The sequence below is a fragment of the Diadema antillarum genome, unplaced genomic scaffold, assembly GCF_040938485.1.
Source record: "Diadema antillarum isolate AM-2024a unplaced genomic scaffold, OU_Dant_1.0 seq00001259_RagTag, whole genome shotgun sequence".
Classification (NCBI taxonomy): Eukaryota; Metazoa; Echinodermata; class Echinoidea; order Diadematoida; family Diadematidae; genus Diadema; species Diadema antillarum.
In genome coordinates this window covers 77,414-93,908 of record NW_027272042.1, presented here as the reverse complement: position 1 = coordinate 93,908, position 16,495 = coordinate 77,414, and the positions used below count along the sequence as shown (strand labels likewise).

General features: G+C 40.6%; 2 protein-coding genes across 2 annotated transcripts; one reads left to right on the top strand and one right to left on the bottom strand.

Annotated features, from left to right (window-relative positions):
- Positions 1–253: 253 nt before the first annotated feature.
- Positions 254–3,971, bottom strand: LOC139745365 (uncharacterized). The gene is made up of 4 exons (XM_071655759.1): positions 3,883–3,971; positions 2,391–3,172; positions 1,122–1,744; positions 254–487 (listed from the first exon to the last, which is right to left on the bottom strand). Exons 2-4 carry the CDS (start codon positions 3,130–3,132, stop codon positions 254–256), a joined length of 1,599 nt encoding a protein of 532 aa, XP_071511860.1. The 5' UTR covers positions 3,133–3,172; positions 3,883–3,971.
- A 379-nt stretch (positions 3,972–4,350) lies between these two features.
- Positions 4,351–12,915, top strand: LOC139745357 (60S ribosome subunit biogenesis protein NIP7 homolog). The gene is made up of 5 exons (XM_071655753.1): positions 4,351–4,485; positions 9,110–9,196; positions 10,798–10,936; positions 11,794–11,934; positions 12,650–12,915. Exons 1-5 carry the CDS (start codon positions 4,430–4,432, stop codon positions 12,767–12,769), a joined length of 543 nt encoding a protein of 180 aa, XP_071511854.1. The 5' UTR covers positions 4,351–4,429; the 3' UTR covers positions 12,770–12,915.
- Positions 12,916–16,495: the final 3,580 nt, after the last annotated feature.

The window sequence follows — 16,495 nt, the reverse complement described above, 5'->3', positions numbered from 1 at the left end:
TACTCAGAATATACATAGAAAATGAACATTGGCAACTGAGGCATGAATTGTATCCAAAGGACACATTTCATACTTTCCAAAATGTGTCCTGCATCGACAGACTGACCTGCAGATCTGTTTACAAATTGATTGATATCATGATCGATATAAAACACATGTACGTACTCTCGAGGGCACACACGGCAGTATCACAAATCTCTCTTCCAACGGAGATGATTAGGCGCTCCCAGCTGAACCGTGAAGTACGTATGGCTCACTTCTTGTCCTTCTTCATGCTCTCGCAGAACCTCTCAAACTGGCTGTGCTCCAGCTGGGTCATGACCTTGTTCAGGGCGTAGATCTCCAGCCGCTGCCGCTGCCTCAGGGCGCAGATGTTGGAGCGCATCATCTGCTTCTCCTGCCTCACCCGCTCCTCTCGCTGCTTCTGACGCTTCTTCTTCTCCTCCGAGTCCATCACCGTCAGCTTCTCCTTCAAAGAGCGCTGACTCTGTGGGTGGCACATGACAGGGGGAGAACTTTTTACCATAAATATAACCTTTAAATACCAAAGTCTAAAGTGATTCCAGTATAAGAAAACAATCCCTGTCATATATGCAGATCCAAAGCTTTGGAATGACCCTTCCCCAGTGACATAAAACAGAGCTAATCTTGACACACCTTTCAAATAAATTGAAACACTAAAGTTGATTTGGAATATGTCAACAGATTGATTATATATCTGGAATGTGCACGGAGGCTAGTATATAATATGCGTCCAATTTGAGTGATGAAATATGTACATGTATGTACAGCTGTACATACAGTTGTAGTGCATAAGTTTCCTAAGCTAAAATGTATTTTGATAAGCAGTTCTGTGAAGTGTCTATGTCGGATCCTTTGAATCTCCTTTGTTAAATGTTTGTGATGTGCACATTTGAACTGTCTATCAGGTCTATCAATGGCAAATAATTCACTGTAGTACTAAAATTGCCTAGCAATTGTGCTGTTATGAGTTTATCATTTGCAAATAGTTTATTACAATTTTCATTTTATATTTCATATAATACATGATCTTCATTACGGCTTTATGGTGAAGTGCACTAAGAGGAAAAGGATAGGTGTGACCCAAAAACTTCTCTTACCCTTAAATCAGTAAGTGACGGCACATACTCATACTGCTCCAACTGCTCCTGGGTGGGGGAGGTGGGCGGGGCACAGGGAACAAGCCTCCCACAATCCCTCAGCGTCCCCGACTGCTTTTCCGAGAGGAACACCTTCTTGATGAGATTGTCCGCGCCGGAATTCTTGGGGTGACTCAACCGCACACTCACATGGTTTTTAGAGCTGTAGATGGTAGCTGCTTGTTCTAAGACCATCCTAGTGGTTGGAGCTCCCCCAACAACAAATCCATTGTTAGCCGATTTTTGCTGCTCATTAAAAGGGGTGGTTACGGAGTCTATCACATTTGTCGTCTCGGCCACTTCAACTGGAGCCATTCCTTTGCCACTCTTATTGGAATTCTTTGCATGGTTCTTCACCTTGGCCTTGCTGGTGAATTTCTTGTTATACTTTGTACTAAATGTCTGAAATTTCTTGTTCTCCCAACGATTGTTCAGGGTGACAGTCGAAACCATGTTGAAGTTTCCCAACACATCGTCTTCGTCATGTAGAGAAGGCGAGGATTTCTTCTTTCTTGCGGGGGTTTTCCGACCTCTCCTTCGAGATCTACTCCTCTTAAATCGTGTGACTTTAGTTCCTGAGATGCCTGTGTAATGGTAAAAGTGCAATACAATTTTGGTATGAATTGTTTGGGAAGAATTTTTTGTAGGACTACATAAAATGAAGCATAATCCACAATAGTTATTCATTTCAACTTATTATCGGACTTGACATAAAAGTCTTTTGCAGAGAAAGATGCTAATAAGCATGGAAAAACATGTGAGATGTCACATGTATGAACAACAAAAGTTTTCAAAAGAGCATTTTAAAACTGCAAAAGGCCACTAAAGTCTTTAACTGATGGCCAACTCATTGAGTATAGTTCAGCACATGTTCAACATTGTAGGCCATACATGTCCTTTCTCTCATTATTTTTTTCTTTTTTTCTAAACTTAATTTCTTCACATTTGGTAATTTTCAACAGTTGCATGACACTTCCTTCGAGCTGTCCATTCTGTTGAAGCTTGCTGAGGTTTCTTTTCCCAAAAAGTTGAGCATAAGTATAGATATGAATTTGGATTCATTCAAGTCTGAATGTTTTCTTTTTTCAATAACCACTGTTGCAATAAGTGACTGTCGCTTACTACTGTACCGTGTGTAAGCTACACTTGTGTAACAAAACATGAAACACTAATAAGGTTATGGGCAAAATTAAGGGTAAACAGCAATATTTTTATGCCAAATATACTTACTTGGACTGTCATCATCATGCTGAGCTGTAGAATTGATATCGCTCAATGTGTACTGGATGGAATCTTCCTGTTGTGAAGACCGTGATAAATCATGCAATTTGCTCTGGGCTGCATTGTCCTGAAGAATGCATCCACTCGACTGATTACCGAGGGATGCATCCTCACTACCTACACCACCATTTTTCTCTTGGATCAGCATCGCAGTGACTGCCTTTGCCTCCTTGGACTTGAGGCCGTTGATTCTCAGCTTTGCACTTGCAGCCAGTCGCTGGAGGGCGCGGAAGTTTGGGAAGATGCTAGGAGGATTGGGCGTGTCCAGAGGGGCGGAGCCTCCCGTGTGGCTGGTATCAGCTGCATCAATGGTAGCGGTGCCAGCCAGGGACTCTGAGCTGTATATCTTGGACGAACTTGGAATCTTGGGAAGCGTCAGGATATCCTTGCCACTGGGGAGGCAGTTAATGGGCGGATACGGTTGCAGGACGGAAGATGAAAGACTGAGCGACGTCGGTTCGGCCTCGTTGTTGTGCCCCTTGAAGTGGATGTGGCTTGGGAGGGATCTGGCCGAGGATGCCCTGGATCGCTGAGAGCCGCTGCCCCCTCCATGAGAAGGGAGCCCGTCTGTCAGCACTGGACGGCAGACGGACACAGCCATGACTGGGGAAATGATGCTGACCGATGGAGAACCAGGGGTCAAAACATCCGTGAGGGTAGAGTTCCGCTGGACGAGTGTTGCTGACATCATATGGGTTCCTTCATGGTTATACCTCAGTCCAATGGCAATGCTGTATTAAAGCACACACACCAAAAAAATAAAAAATAAAAAAATAAGAGATGTAAGTATAATAAGTTAAGGGAATCAATGATTAAGAGCATCTTGAAATCTCAACTGCAATTATTGTCTATGTGACACACATAGAATCTATGTTATGCCTCTGGGGCAAAAGAAAACAGAGGGTACCTCGCCTTGTATTAAGTAAGATATTAGATCTAACCCGTGTTAGAACAGTGCTTGGCATTATCGTGATATAGTCCCCACCTAGATCCCCGCCAGTGCGCGTGCACCCGTGCGTTTAGGGTTAGGGTATAGGGTTAGGTAGGGTTTTATTTAGTGCGGACACGCAGCGGTGGGGACTATATCATGATTATGCCCAGTGCTTTAGTTCAGACTAGCAAAAGAAATGCTAAAAAAAAATAATAATGGGTTTGGTACTTTGAGAACATATCAACTTGAAATAGACTGGTCTAGTTGTGTCTAACGTTTACTCATAACTGTTAAATGAAATTTTGTAACATTCTTTATTTTCACTTTGACGGATGTCTCTAAATATAGGATCTATAGAAAGGGCTCAGGGTTGCGATAGAATTAGGCTCTTGACATTGAGTCTTGACCCTCTCAATAACAGGTTAGAAGTCTAACTGCTACGCCTAACACTAACACTAAGTAACACTAACAGTAACACATTCAATCCGAAAACACGACGGCTTCGCTTACCCGCCCTGTGCTGTGTCGGCACGAAATATGTATCAGAATGTCGAGATCACGCAGTCAACTCGTCGTACAAATCTCCTTGTTTGTTCTGGGGTTTCATCTTGAATGTTTTGTGCTCCCTGCCAAGGAAGGTGTAAAAAAGGGAGGACGCTCTCTGCAATCTGGCACAGCACAGACAGCTAGCTGCCTACGTGTCGTCACGTACGCAGGCATGCGATTTTCCCCAGTCGTCAAAGTGATTAAGTTGGTACTGTACGCTATCTACGTGTACCCACCCTGTTCATGCCAGCATGCCGGCGGCTTCTGGCCCCCGTTCGAAGTTTGTACGTATCCACCTGGCTAGCATGCAGCATGCATGCAGCTATGATGCAGCGCACACGATTTACCGGAAACAAGCGTAGCGTCGCTGGGCAACATAAGAGTACACCGGAAGCGGAAGTGAGCATTCTGCCAAAGGTCACGAACGTGCAACACGCGAGGCATCACGATCTGACGACGGGGTGATAAACAAATTTCTTCAGCAGCAGCATTACACGTCCAAAACAGCAATATGCGTCCATTGACAGAAGAAGAGACAAAATTACTGTTCGAAAAGCTGTCAAAATAGTAAGTATTCCTGTCTGCAAAGTGCTTCAAAAATGTTACGTTGTTTGATGTTAAAGTGAAACATGCTTGTCTCTCCTTGGTCCCATACCTTATTTTCTGTGTTTGCCAGATAGGCCGGACTAAACAAATACAACACACGCCAACAACAAAATAAACATGTAGATCTATAATATTTAACGACGACCGGCAGGCTGCCTTTATGATTATATTAAGGAGACTAACGTCATAACCACAGTGTATTATATGACTTTTATTAGACTGAAACAAACCCTATGGCTATAGCTATCCAGGCCAAAGCCTAAAAAGGCTGGAAGTTGAACTGCACTGACCCACTGTCCATGCTGTCTGACGGCAGTGACGCTTACTAGTTAGGCCCCGGCGCGGACACAACAGTCAACACTAAACAGCACCAAAACTCGTTCTTCCCTAGAACTGAATGTTAGATCCTGGAATGCCCTTCCTGCGCGCCCTGACGATGTTGTGACGGCCTCTTCAGTTAACGCCTTTCGTCTCCTGGCTGACGGAAGGCAGCAATATATAGCTAAATTCGAGGCAGTTTTTACTTGCACCCTGTAAATTATTGGCACATGCACCTTCACGTCCTTACCCCTATGACACACACTATCACCACTACCAGGTTCAAGTTCTGCAAGAATCTTCGAGGTTGAAGGAAGCAGACTACTGACAAGAAGAAGAAGAAGACATAAAAAAAAATTAACAACAATGAACAAATGTCAATGCAATGTGACAGTGATGAGTGATCATGATGATGAATCGATATGAATCCCAACTAGTAGAGTAACTGCGGCAGTAAGTGGCCGTGCAGCCGTTCGCGGTAGGTACAACATAAACGGTAATATACGGCTATCAAAACACAGCATTGCACTGTTACATGCACACTACACATATACTAACATACTAGCAATCAACAAAAACCAACCGATAAAATGGGCACGATCTCTGACGAAAGTGAAATTTTCTCACCTAAATGACAACATATCACATCCAAAATAAGATTTTCGGTACTTCTTAACATAGCAATTAAGAAATAATGGTCCAAGAAACTTGATTTTTTTTTTCGTTTTCCCGATGCACATGGATTTTGAAAACATATCCTCACATAAAATAGAACTTTCGCGAGCCGATGTTGGCCGCCATTTTTGTTCGGAAAGTGGATGTTGCCATCGAAAAAATTCAGAAAAACACAAGAAAGACTTCAACAACACCGCCAGAATTGTGATCTTGTTTGCGGCCAATGCATGTGCGCCCGCTATTTTCACGTGCTTTCGCAATGGGAATTGGCGCTTACGCAATGTTCGCAAGACATGTGAAGGCGTTCAACTAAAGATCACGGAGCACGCACGTATTGCATAGGGATTGTACATCGTGCCGCAAGCAGAACTACTACGTCGCATATCGCCCTTATCAGCGAAAATTGTGCTTGGTTTTGCCCTGGTAAATCATGAAAACTGCGTTGGTCAATGGTAAATTTCTTTTATGAAAACAATTGCATTAATGAATAATCTTGTCTATGATATATACGTATGAAATGGTTGAAAATAATTTGCCTGATTTGTTTACAAGTTGGAAAAACCCTTAACAATGCTTAAACTGCCGCAAATGGGATATTTTACTCTAGTGACTCTGGATCCTGATCTACTAGTCCTACGGTACCAGAAATGTAAATTAAGTTTAATGATACAATTTTCTATTCATGTATTAGTTTTATATTTGGTTATAATTTTCGTAGATGCATCAGAACGTTTTTCACTTTTCACCACAATCTGTGTGTGTGTGTGTATGCGCCAGGCCAGTATGCCGTATCATCTGGCCCGTATGACCAGCGTAGAAAATGGGATTTTGCTTGTTGAGGCGACCTAAAATTATGCTGAATTGCCATGAAATTATGTCACATAGCATCATCAGCTGACAAGCAAATAAAAAGACAATTGTGTTTGTTTTGTTTCTTTCTTTTTTGCCACAAGTTGAGCCAAATAAATGGCTAACACAGAAAATGATGATAGTAGGGATTAGGCCAAGTAAAAAAAGAAACCAGTTTCTCGTCCTCGCGCGCATCGATTTTGGCCGCCGCATCGAATTTTTTACTATTTACTATTTTCAAAATGGCGCTGAAAATACCAAGAAATTCATAATTCTCGTCCCAGCCCGCTCCCTGCCCGCATCGATTTTCAGTTGCCGCATCGACTTTTTTGATATTTACTATTTTTTCGGCCGCCGAAAAAAAAAAAGATTGACAATTCACCCACCAATCGTGACGTCTCATTTCTAATTTTTACGCCTTGCATCCTCTACTTAGCTGTAGACTGTAGTACAGCTGTAGCTTCTGTGTGTAGTGCGTATGTAATAACGCATGCATTTCACACTGCGAGCTCGGCCGATCGGCAAGAAGGAATGACCCACAAAGCAGTCGAACTGCACTGTAGTTGGACGGGCGGCGCGGCGGGCCGGCCTACTGGACTGTGATGTACAGCGCATTCGGTACGTCGTGAACGCGATAGCGGCAACATTTTTACGAACAATCGCTGATATTCCACGTATTTTTCCCCGTTTCTGATATTTTAAGCGGAAGAATTGTACTGTACAAATGCTTGTGAGGATTGTACGGTATCGAGTTTGTATACATTTTCATGTCATTGTGACTATGTGCATGTGTGTGCAGTGTCGGAAGGTACGGTGCCAGCAGGGAGGTCCACACCTCCCTGGTGCCAGTGCAGTGGCCGTGCCGCACCGTATATCGGCAAAGTGTGCATGTTTTGTAGCTGTCCAGGGTCCCCATCCCCTGGTCTCTCACGGCGATACATTCTATTTTGCAGAGAAAATGAATGCGCTTTTCCAGCAAATGTAGAATTATTAAATGGGTGTATCACAAAATAAATAACTTTTCCACGGATTCTGGTTTGTCTCGTATTTCTGCGGGATACTTTTCTTCACGATGTAAATTCACGGACACAGCCGTGAGTGGTATCATCTGTAGTGTGTACTGTTATACAATCATTCATCATCCAAATAATGAGTGATTATCAAATGTCTTTTTAGAACATGAAGAAACATCTTTAAACGTTTAATGCTAGAATGCCATATCAGTATCATTTTGATATCCATCTGCTATTGTACAAGCCAGTTTCCAGTTGAATGTGCTACAGTTGTACTGTGAAGAACTGCAGATATACATACCAGCTGTGTGGACACAAAAAGTCACAAACACCAATAAATAAAGCAGTGTTTTGAATATCAATTAATAGCACAATACATCAGAATTGCAAGTACACTGGTATCAGAAAAGCCATTACAACACTAAATACCAGTATTAAGATGGTCATTTTCCATTGACTGTAGTGGAAAGAAAAAGCAAATGTTCTGCATGCATGAAGTTTCATTTCAAGTATGGCACATATATCTATTTGTTTGAAAATGCACAGAGTGCAGGCAAGACGTACACTTGTGACCTGGTCTCATAACACAGCTACCAGAGTGATATTTCATTTCACAAATTGAATATAGAAAATTGTAAAGCCCTCTCTCGTTACCTTTCTCAGAATTACCGGACGAGAAACGTATTACTTTCATTTTGACGATCCTTGAAAAAATAGTAAGATATCAAATAGTAAGGACATCCCTCATCGCCTTGCTCAAAAAACCCGGACGAGAAACTACTTTCTTTTTTTACTTGGCCTTATAGATGTATATAGTTATAAATTGTGGTGTAGCAATCACTTTGTGGTGCCCAATCGTCCTCGCAATTTTTTTTTTTTTTTTTTTTTTTTTGCTACAGTTATTCAAATGTATGCTGCCCAAGCAGCTGAAATGCAAAAATGAAAGAAAAAAGGGTCTTCAAATACTATGTGCCAAACTGTGGCACTCTCAATCATTTGTAATCAGCTGGCAAGCAAAAAAACAAAAACAAAAACAAAAACAAAAGAAAACTGGTCACAAAAACCAGGTCTTCATAACTTTATCGTCAAGTTTGTCCTCAAATCAGCTGACAAATTAACAAACAAAAAAGTACCACAGCACACAAACTCATACGTGTAGAGATTTTGCTGGAATTATGCTAAAAACAGACAAATTATGCCTAGCATTAAATGCTAGATGCTGAAGCGTCTAAAATTATGCCAGAAAGCATAACTATGCCAACTCTGACAAGATTCTGTGTAATAGTCTGTAGACAGTAGGCATGCATGATCAGTCAAGTCAGAATGAATTAGAGTAGCTATAGTTACTGTTGACTACATGTACACCCTCACATGTTTTCTCAGCCTTGTGAGTCATAATGAAATTTACAGTAGAAGTGAGCCAACTCTTTATCTTTTTATGCCTTTGCTACAAAGTGTCGCCGGAGATATTATGTTTTCGTTTTAATTTGTACCTCTGTCTCATGTGGGGCATGGCCATGGGCAAATTGAAGGCAAACAAACAAACTGCCCCCCCCCCAAAAAAAACAAACAAACCAACAACAACAACAACAACAACGACCAAAAAAGCATGCATTTTTAAAAGGGTATTTGAAGAATTTATGATGAGTTGTGAGTGCAAATGATGTTATACCTCAGATGTCTATAATATTTAGATTTTGTTTTGCCTTTTGATATTCTTACTCCCTCAGTATTGGTGAAAACATTAAGCTCCTGATTGACAGATCAGATGGCATGTACTGCTTCAGATACCACAAGGACAGAGTGTTCTATGTCAGGTAATACCAATCAGCCATGCGGGCCTCCTATAAATCATAATGGTCATTCTGGAGCGAAGTGTAGTAAGTTACAAACTGTAAGTGCTTAGAAAATCCTGGAAGAAAGAAAATGCATCCTGTAGTTTGCCAAATAATTAGCATTTCTTTAGTATGTGGTTATTTCTTTTTTCTTGTAAATTTGTAAATTTCTCAATCTGGAATCATTATCTGCCAAACATAGTGACCTTTACTTCAACCTATGTCTGCAGATTTAATGAATTACTGCCTTACCCTTGTTTAGTATTGGCCAAAAAATGTCACTGAATGGTGTTTCAAAGGTACTTGCATGCATGTTTCATGAAGTATATTGTAAAGTCAAATCAGTATACTGGCACAAGTAAGAATTTTATATGCCCATAGGATAAGCAGTATCTGGGCATTGGTTGAATTCTGACTACATTTGAATGAAATGTATGTAACCCGACTGTAGAATAGAAATAGCTGTAGTGGCTATGATGATAGGTGATCAATGATGCTGCAATACAGATGATGGCAGTACGATGCCCATGAAACATGAAGGAAATGATATGCGTTTACTGTAAATGTTGGATATTTCACTGTGGTGGAAAATTTTCTGCACAGTTTGCACTTCTTTATACCAGGAATGTGAACATGCAACATTTTTGTAGATTATTAAAGATCACAAGCATTGCAGCATAGATGTTACCAGTCAATGAAATGAAAAACATAACAGCATTCATCTATGATCTAAAACTCACTAGAGCACCAGAATGTAATCAAACGGGAGCTTCTACTATCATGGTAAATTAGACATCCGCACCACCCTGTATCTGATTAGTAAAGAAAGCCAAGCCTTATACCCAAGCATGATACCCAAAGAAAGCAAGTATTACTGGGTATGTATTTATGACCACTCAGTGAAATAACTAATCAATGAAATAACAAGCGCAACAGAATTCATCTATGATCAAACTCACTATGGCACCAGAATGTGATTAACCCGTTGAGGATGAGTCCCGAGTATACTCGGGCAAGAGTGAATGGGAAATGCGTGTTGTAGCAAAATCAGCCTGTCCTCAATGGGGTAATCTTCTGCTATTATGATAAGTAGGATATCTGCATCAACTGATTACTGATTATCTGATTAATAAAGACAGCCAAGCTTGATACCAAAAGTTTGAGGCTCCAAGCCACAAAGGTCCTGTTTACCTTTGGGAGCAGTGATTTAGAAAATGTTCAAGGTATCACTTTTGATGCATATGCGTAGGTCTGTTGTATCACAAAACATCCTACCATATAAAATTTTCGCAATAAAGCCTAAAATATAAGGAGATATGCTTTCTCAATAAACCCTATATTTGTATACGGTTAAATCTGGAAACATTTTAATTGTAACTATTGTTCACATTTTGTGTATTTATAGTATTTAACATCGATTATTCGGATTCAAATTTTTACCGTGGTTAATTCTATCCCTAACTCACATTTTAGAAGTATTTTAAAGCACTAATGCTGGGTTTTTGTTTCATCTGCTAATGGTAAATTATGCATTTAAACTTTAATTCCTTTTCACCTCTGATATCTGTGCATTCTCTTCAAAGTGAGGAGATCATGAGAAGAGCGGCCAGTGTGGGCAGGGACCACCTCATCAGTTTTGGCACTTGCTTCGGAAAGTTCACAAAGACCAAGAAGTTCAGACTGCACATCACCGCTCTGGATTATCTTGCTCCCTATGCAAAGGTATGTTTCATTTTTACAAAGCATGGATCACACCTCTATTTGATGCAGGCATGTTTTTGATGGATGATTTAGAATTATTGAATTCAGATTGGCTTGATATGTACCATATGTCCCCCCCCCCCCAAAAAAAAAAAAAAAAAATACAAGGAGACCCTCCGCAATAATGTCTTTAAAAATATTGACTCAATCCAAATACAATTTCAGAGTATGAAACTATAACTTATTACCCATATCTTACAGAAAACCCCATCCGATTTGATTCAGTGGTCAAAGAGAAATGAGGATCTTCGTAGAGCATGACAGAAATCCCTTTCCTCCAAGTTCAATCCATTGTGTTCACACATTAATATGCAGTTCCAAGAGCATTCAAGTGCTTAACTTGGAAGAAACAGACCCCTGACATGCATTACAATGATCCACATTTCTCTGTGACCACTTTCCCAAATTGAATGGGGTTTTCTGCAAAATGTAGGTAAGATGTCATGTTTTTAGACCCTGAAACAGGATTCAGACAGTATAATCATATTGAAAGTCATCAATGCGGAAATCCGACTATAATTTTTTGCGGGACATACCGTGCAGTGTATGAAAATTTGTGAGTAACATTTGTTCATTAGTGTATTTTGTTTCATTGTTAAAAGCTACAAAGTTGTTGGCACATTTATTTTTCAGGAAACAAGCTACAGCTTGCAGCATCACATCTTGACTATCTGTTTAATCTGTTGTTTGTTTGTTTGTTTTGTTTTGTTTTGTTGTTTTGTTGTTTTTTTGCTTGTTGGTTTGTTTGCTTGTTTTTGTGCTTCTGATCACATCTCTGTTCTGATTTCATAATCTTGCCTTCCCGTATATCCCAACAGTGTAAAGTGTGGGTGAAGCCCGGTGCAGAGCAATCTTTCCTCTATGGCAACCACGTCCTCAAGTCCGGGCTGGGTAGGATCACGGAGAATACGGAGAAATACCAGGGAGTCATCATCTACTCCATGAGCGATGTTCCACTGGTGAGTGTCAGCTATCTCTCTCTCTCAAGCAATTTGTTAACTCGAACAAAGAGATGATGTTTCTACCAGAATTTGTTTGTCTGTTGGTAGTAATTAAATTTACATGTAAAGTTTATGAATGGGATTTTGATATTCTAAAAGGACTGTAGTTCCACTGTGGTAGGAACAGTTACTGGAAATAAGTTCTGGATGCTAATCAGGACTTTTCTCGTAATCCAGATTTTTTTTTTTCTTTCAAGTTTGCATGCACAGTTCTTTGGCATTAGTGTCTCTGCTATGCCCTTGATGGTGGTTGCTTTCTCCAACTGCATGTGGATAGTGATAGTAATGAAATACCTGTGTAAGATATAGAATCTGTTAGCTCAGCTATAAATACGGGATGGTGATAAGTGTATCAGCAGTGCAAAAAAAAAGTTATGAAGTGGTGGAAGCATCATACTGCACATGGCATAATGATGCTGTAAGTTAACTGTTAGTGGACTTGTGTGACTGTGTAATTTGCAGCGAAAAAGAAAATGCATACAAAAGAATACTCTGTAGATGATGCCACTGCTCTATCACAGAACTAACAGTTATCATTTTATGTAAAGACAGCAACAAATTGATTTAAAAAAGAGTCAGACTTCATAGATCATCCCATAATCAAGTGTATGCCTCTTCAGGCCTCACAATGTCAAATTTGACTCGGTCCTTTTACTTTCTGAAATCTTCCAAGGGCTTTGGTGTGGCTGCAAAGTCAACCCAGGAGTGTCGGCATGCAGATCCCATGGGCATCGTGGTCTTCCACCAGTCCGACATCGGGGAGTACCTCAGGAACGAGGACACGCTATTATAGCTGCCGCATTTCTCCTTGTACGGACACTTCAGTGCAAAAGGACATAATTATGGAAAGCCACATGTTGAACAATTTGGGGATGATGATCTCCTTCGAAGGCAACATTCCTTCTTGTCGTATGGCACACGATTGCCGTTCAAGCAACATTGGAGAATTGTAGAGTACCAAAACATTGAAGACTCTCTGTATTTTGTTTTGTGCGGCAGTTGCATCACTGGTGGCGCGTATTTGTCAGAGTGAGGCAAATCTGTTTGCACACCACAGCTGTAGGGAGTTCATTGCACCAGTGAGTAATCAGTATTTGATGATGTGGTTATTACCCCACTCCATTGCTGTTCTACACTGCGGATCAAATGATCTATGAGACTGTGGCAAAAGAAACAGATTGAAGCGGAGTTGCAAAAGATGGCTACTGCCCCCAATATTGATTTACCCCAAGTTTCTTCCATGGATAGGTTACATAATTTTCAAAGTCTAGAACAGTGCCCTTTGCCTTAACGGTGATGAAAGAACTACTACTTTCAAATTTGGGGGCAGTTTGGCTTTTCATTTGAATGTGACATGTAGAAAGACTTCATCCAGTAAGACTCTTCAAAATGCAGTTACTGTAAGAGCTGTTATTTTCGAATACAGATGTTTTCACAAATGAGGTCACAGACATTTTCTCAAGATGGTGTTTTTGCGATTTGATTCTGAGGCTATCGTAAGTGCACTAATGCCTGTCTGTAAGGTTTGTGCAATCAAGATCATGGGGCATTATTTACATGTGTTTTACTGTATACACCATATATTTCGCGAGTCTAAATTTTCGCGAATCGGGACTTCCCGACAATTTCGCGAGTGGTTGAATTCGCGATCGTGGAGTCCTGTACCGAACGGGGAAATGTATATGCGTACATCACATTAATATCGGCATTAGAGTCAATATTTTCGCGTGTTTTTAATTTCGCGAATAGCAGCTGACTCACGAAATTCGCGAAAATAAAAACCTCGCGAAATATTTGGCGTATACCTTATTACTCGTGGCTCACCAGTGATTCACGAAATTTGTGAAAATTAAACCCTCGTGAAAAATAGCAGCTTTTGCAGAGGCCTGTTCTAGCCACATCCAAGCGCAAAGCCCATGTTAATTAAATAGTTCTATCTCTCTTGGAAATGAAAGAGAGAGAAGGGTACCCAGAAAATATGATATTTTTCCAAGTAGAAAATTTTGATCTGTGGGATACAGATGCAGAAGTAAAGAACATGCAGATATTTTGTTATTTTGTTTTGTTGACATGAATTCATTCATTCAAAGAGAGCATGAAATGTGCTATTTTCATCTTTCCAAGTACAATGTGGGCCAACTCTAGGACTCAGTTGTGCAAAAATATTCACTCATGTTGATAATACTTCTGACATACATTTCAAGGTTTTTTGTTTTGTGTTTTTTGTTTTTGTTCACAAAAGAACTGAATTCCCTACACTCTTTATAATCATGATAGCATGAGTGCAAGCAGATACTAGACAAAGAGATAAAGGGTGCTATTCCATGTATAAACACATTTTAAAGTAGATTGATGGACAGGTACAAATGTAGATAGAAGGCCACGTACAAAGGGACAGAAACAAAGACAATTCTGTGTTTGTTCTTGATACAAAAACTGACAATGTGTGATACTTGCAATATGCATTTCATTCTGTGGTACGACATGTAGTATACATTCTCCTCAATAATGTAAAGTGAAACGGCACCAAGGCTAAATCTCCTTGTATCTCATACGAGGTCACACAAATTATTGCCAGTGCTCCTGTCAACACAAAGCTCGCATCAAAAGTTAGGTTCACATGCTGTTCCTAAACTTTAAAGTGAAAACTAAGTTTCGGTAAGTGCTCGAGAACCCGTCTAGCACCATTTCATTTTTGCTTGCAATATATCGAAAGAGTCCACTAAGAAACTTACCTGGCTGACGCGGTTTGCCGGAATGATGAGTCGGTTAGGAGTATTTTGAGAAAAATAATAATAGTAGGAAAACCGACTTTTATTCCAGAAGGCTGCAGGCTAACTCGGTCTCGGGAAAAATTCGACCCTACTTCAGACAACTCACACGCAGTAAGTGATCGCCACATTCTACTGGCCACTGCATAATACCAAATGAGGCCTAACTGAATGGACAGGAAAGTGCGTGCTAACGTAATCCGGTACAAAACAAAACAAAAATGACAGCGCGCGGTCCTCAGTTGCTGAGACGCGCGGTCTTTGGAGTTTTTGTTGTTGTTTATCAAGCTTGATAGGCGCACACTAATTTTGCATGCGCGCAAAAGAGGTTTTTGATACGCGCGTTGTAACAACTCGGACCATTACTGCGAGTAGCCAGAACATGAAGCGCTAGTTTATACAGGCCGCTCCCATAGGACAACACTGTACAATCAGAGGGACAACCATTACAACCATCATCCCGCCGTCAAAGCGAAGCCGAGTTATCCCCGAGTCCGAGTTTAGCCTGACCCCGTTCGGGTAAGTTCTGAGACTTAACCTTTTTGCTTAATATTTCGCATTTTCGTCGTTACCCATCGAATATCTTGTAATAACATCGTTATCCTGCCCATTTCCTAAGCATACGTTCACATTTGGGAGCGAAATTTGACAACTTTTGCAGGCGTACCAGAACTTTGTTTGGGCTTTAAATTTAGGTCGAAAACTTAACTCTCTTTGATTAGCTTGTAGTTTAGCAACGTGTGGATGCACTCTAAAGTTAGCAGTCTTAAAGTTTAGTCGATGAATAGAACCACAAGACATTTTGGGTTTACGCTCTCTCCATGAGCCACGGGGGTTCCCCACTTGTAGTTTCTCTCCGTGTGGACACAATAATCAACAAGCTTGTAAGTTAGCGTGAACCTCACTTCTCATTCGCATCCAGGTCAACCCCCAGCTGTGCTATTTTGTATGAATTGGGCGTAAGGTCATCTAGCAAAGACTGTGCGCTTCCAGTGTAATCATCAAGTGGGATTCGTTCATAAGTTGTAACTTAAAGTTTAGGTGCGCGTGTGAACCTGCGTTGTGAATTCACGAGTGCAGCTAATCATCGACAAGTAAGTTTTCGACCTAAACTTCAAGTTTGGCAACTGCATGTGAGCGTAAGTAAAATGTTTTAGGATGAACTAATCATGTGCAACTCAGTTTTCAAGGAGATATGGGTAGAATACCAGGAATATGCTGTGAGGAATGCTGTGGATTTGTTTTATCTATGATCCTTTCCAACTCATCCAGGCATATGGCTGACTAGACCAAACATTGTCACCCTTGATCCATAAAATGCCAGATTCCCATTATAGTCAAACTCTACACGATGTACACAGATGTGCCCAGAGGGTCATTCTGTTACTAGTACTCTGAATATCTTTGGAAAGAAAAATTGCAGAGTCACTCCATTCTGTTAATCAGAAGTGGCTAAATTTGTCACGGCATTGTCAAGAGGGTCATTCCTTTACTCTGACTACTGTATCTTTGGAAAGAAAATATTGCAGAGTTACTCTATTTTGTTAATCAGAATTGGCTAAATTTCTCATGGAATTGTCCTTCAAGCCCCAATATAGTATTCGGTTTGGCCAGGGACACAAGGTTCTCGACTCATCAAGTGTAAGGAATGAAATGAATAAAATGAGAGTGATCAAATGATCTGAAGGTGTTTTTGTTGATGATGTTCTTGTTGTTTTTAGGCAAGAATTCTAAGGGTTACTACCATG

Bases quoted from the DNA above. Each gene is read 5' to 3' on its own strand.
- LOC139745365 (XM_071655759.1), bottom strand. From the start codon at position 3,132: ATGATGTCAGCAACACTCGTCCAGCGGAACTCTACCCTCACGGATGTT. The intron at 1,745-2,390 runs GTAAGTATATTT...ACCATTACACAG, and splicing joins GCATGATGATGACAGTCCAA to GCATCTCAGGAACTAAAGTC. The intron at 488-1,121 runs GTAAGAGAAGTT...TGCCACCCACAG, and splicing joins CGTCACTTACTGATTTAAGG to AGTCAGCGCTCTTTGAAGGA.
- LOC139745357 (XM_071655753.1), top strand. From the start codon at position 4,430: ATGCGTCCATTGACAGAAGAAGAGACAAAATTACTGTTCGAAAAGCTG. The intron at 4,486-9,109 runs GTAAGTATTCCT...TTACTCCCTCAG, and splicing joins TTCGAAAAGCTGTCAAAATA to TATTGGTGAAAACATTAAGC. The intron at 10,937-11,793 runs GTATGTTTCATT...ATATCCCAACAG, and splicing joins ATCTTGCTCCCTATGCAAAG to TGTAAAGTGTGGGTGAAGCC.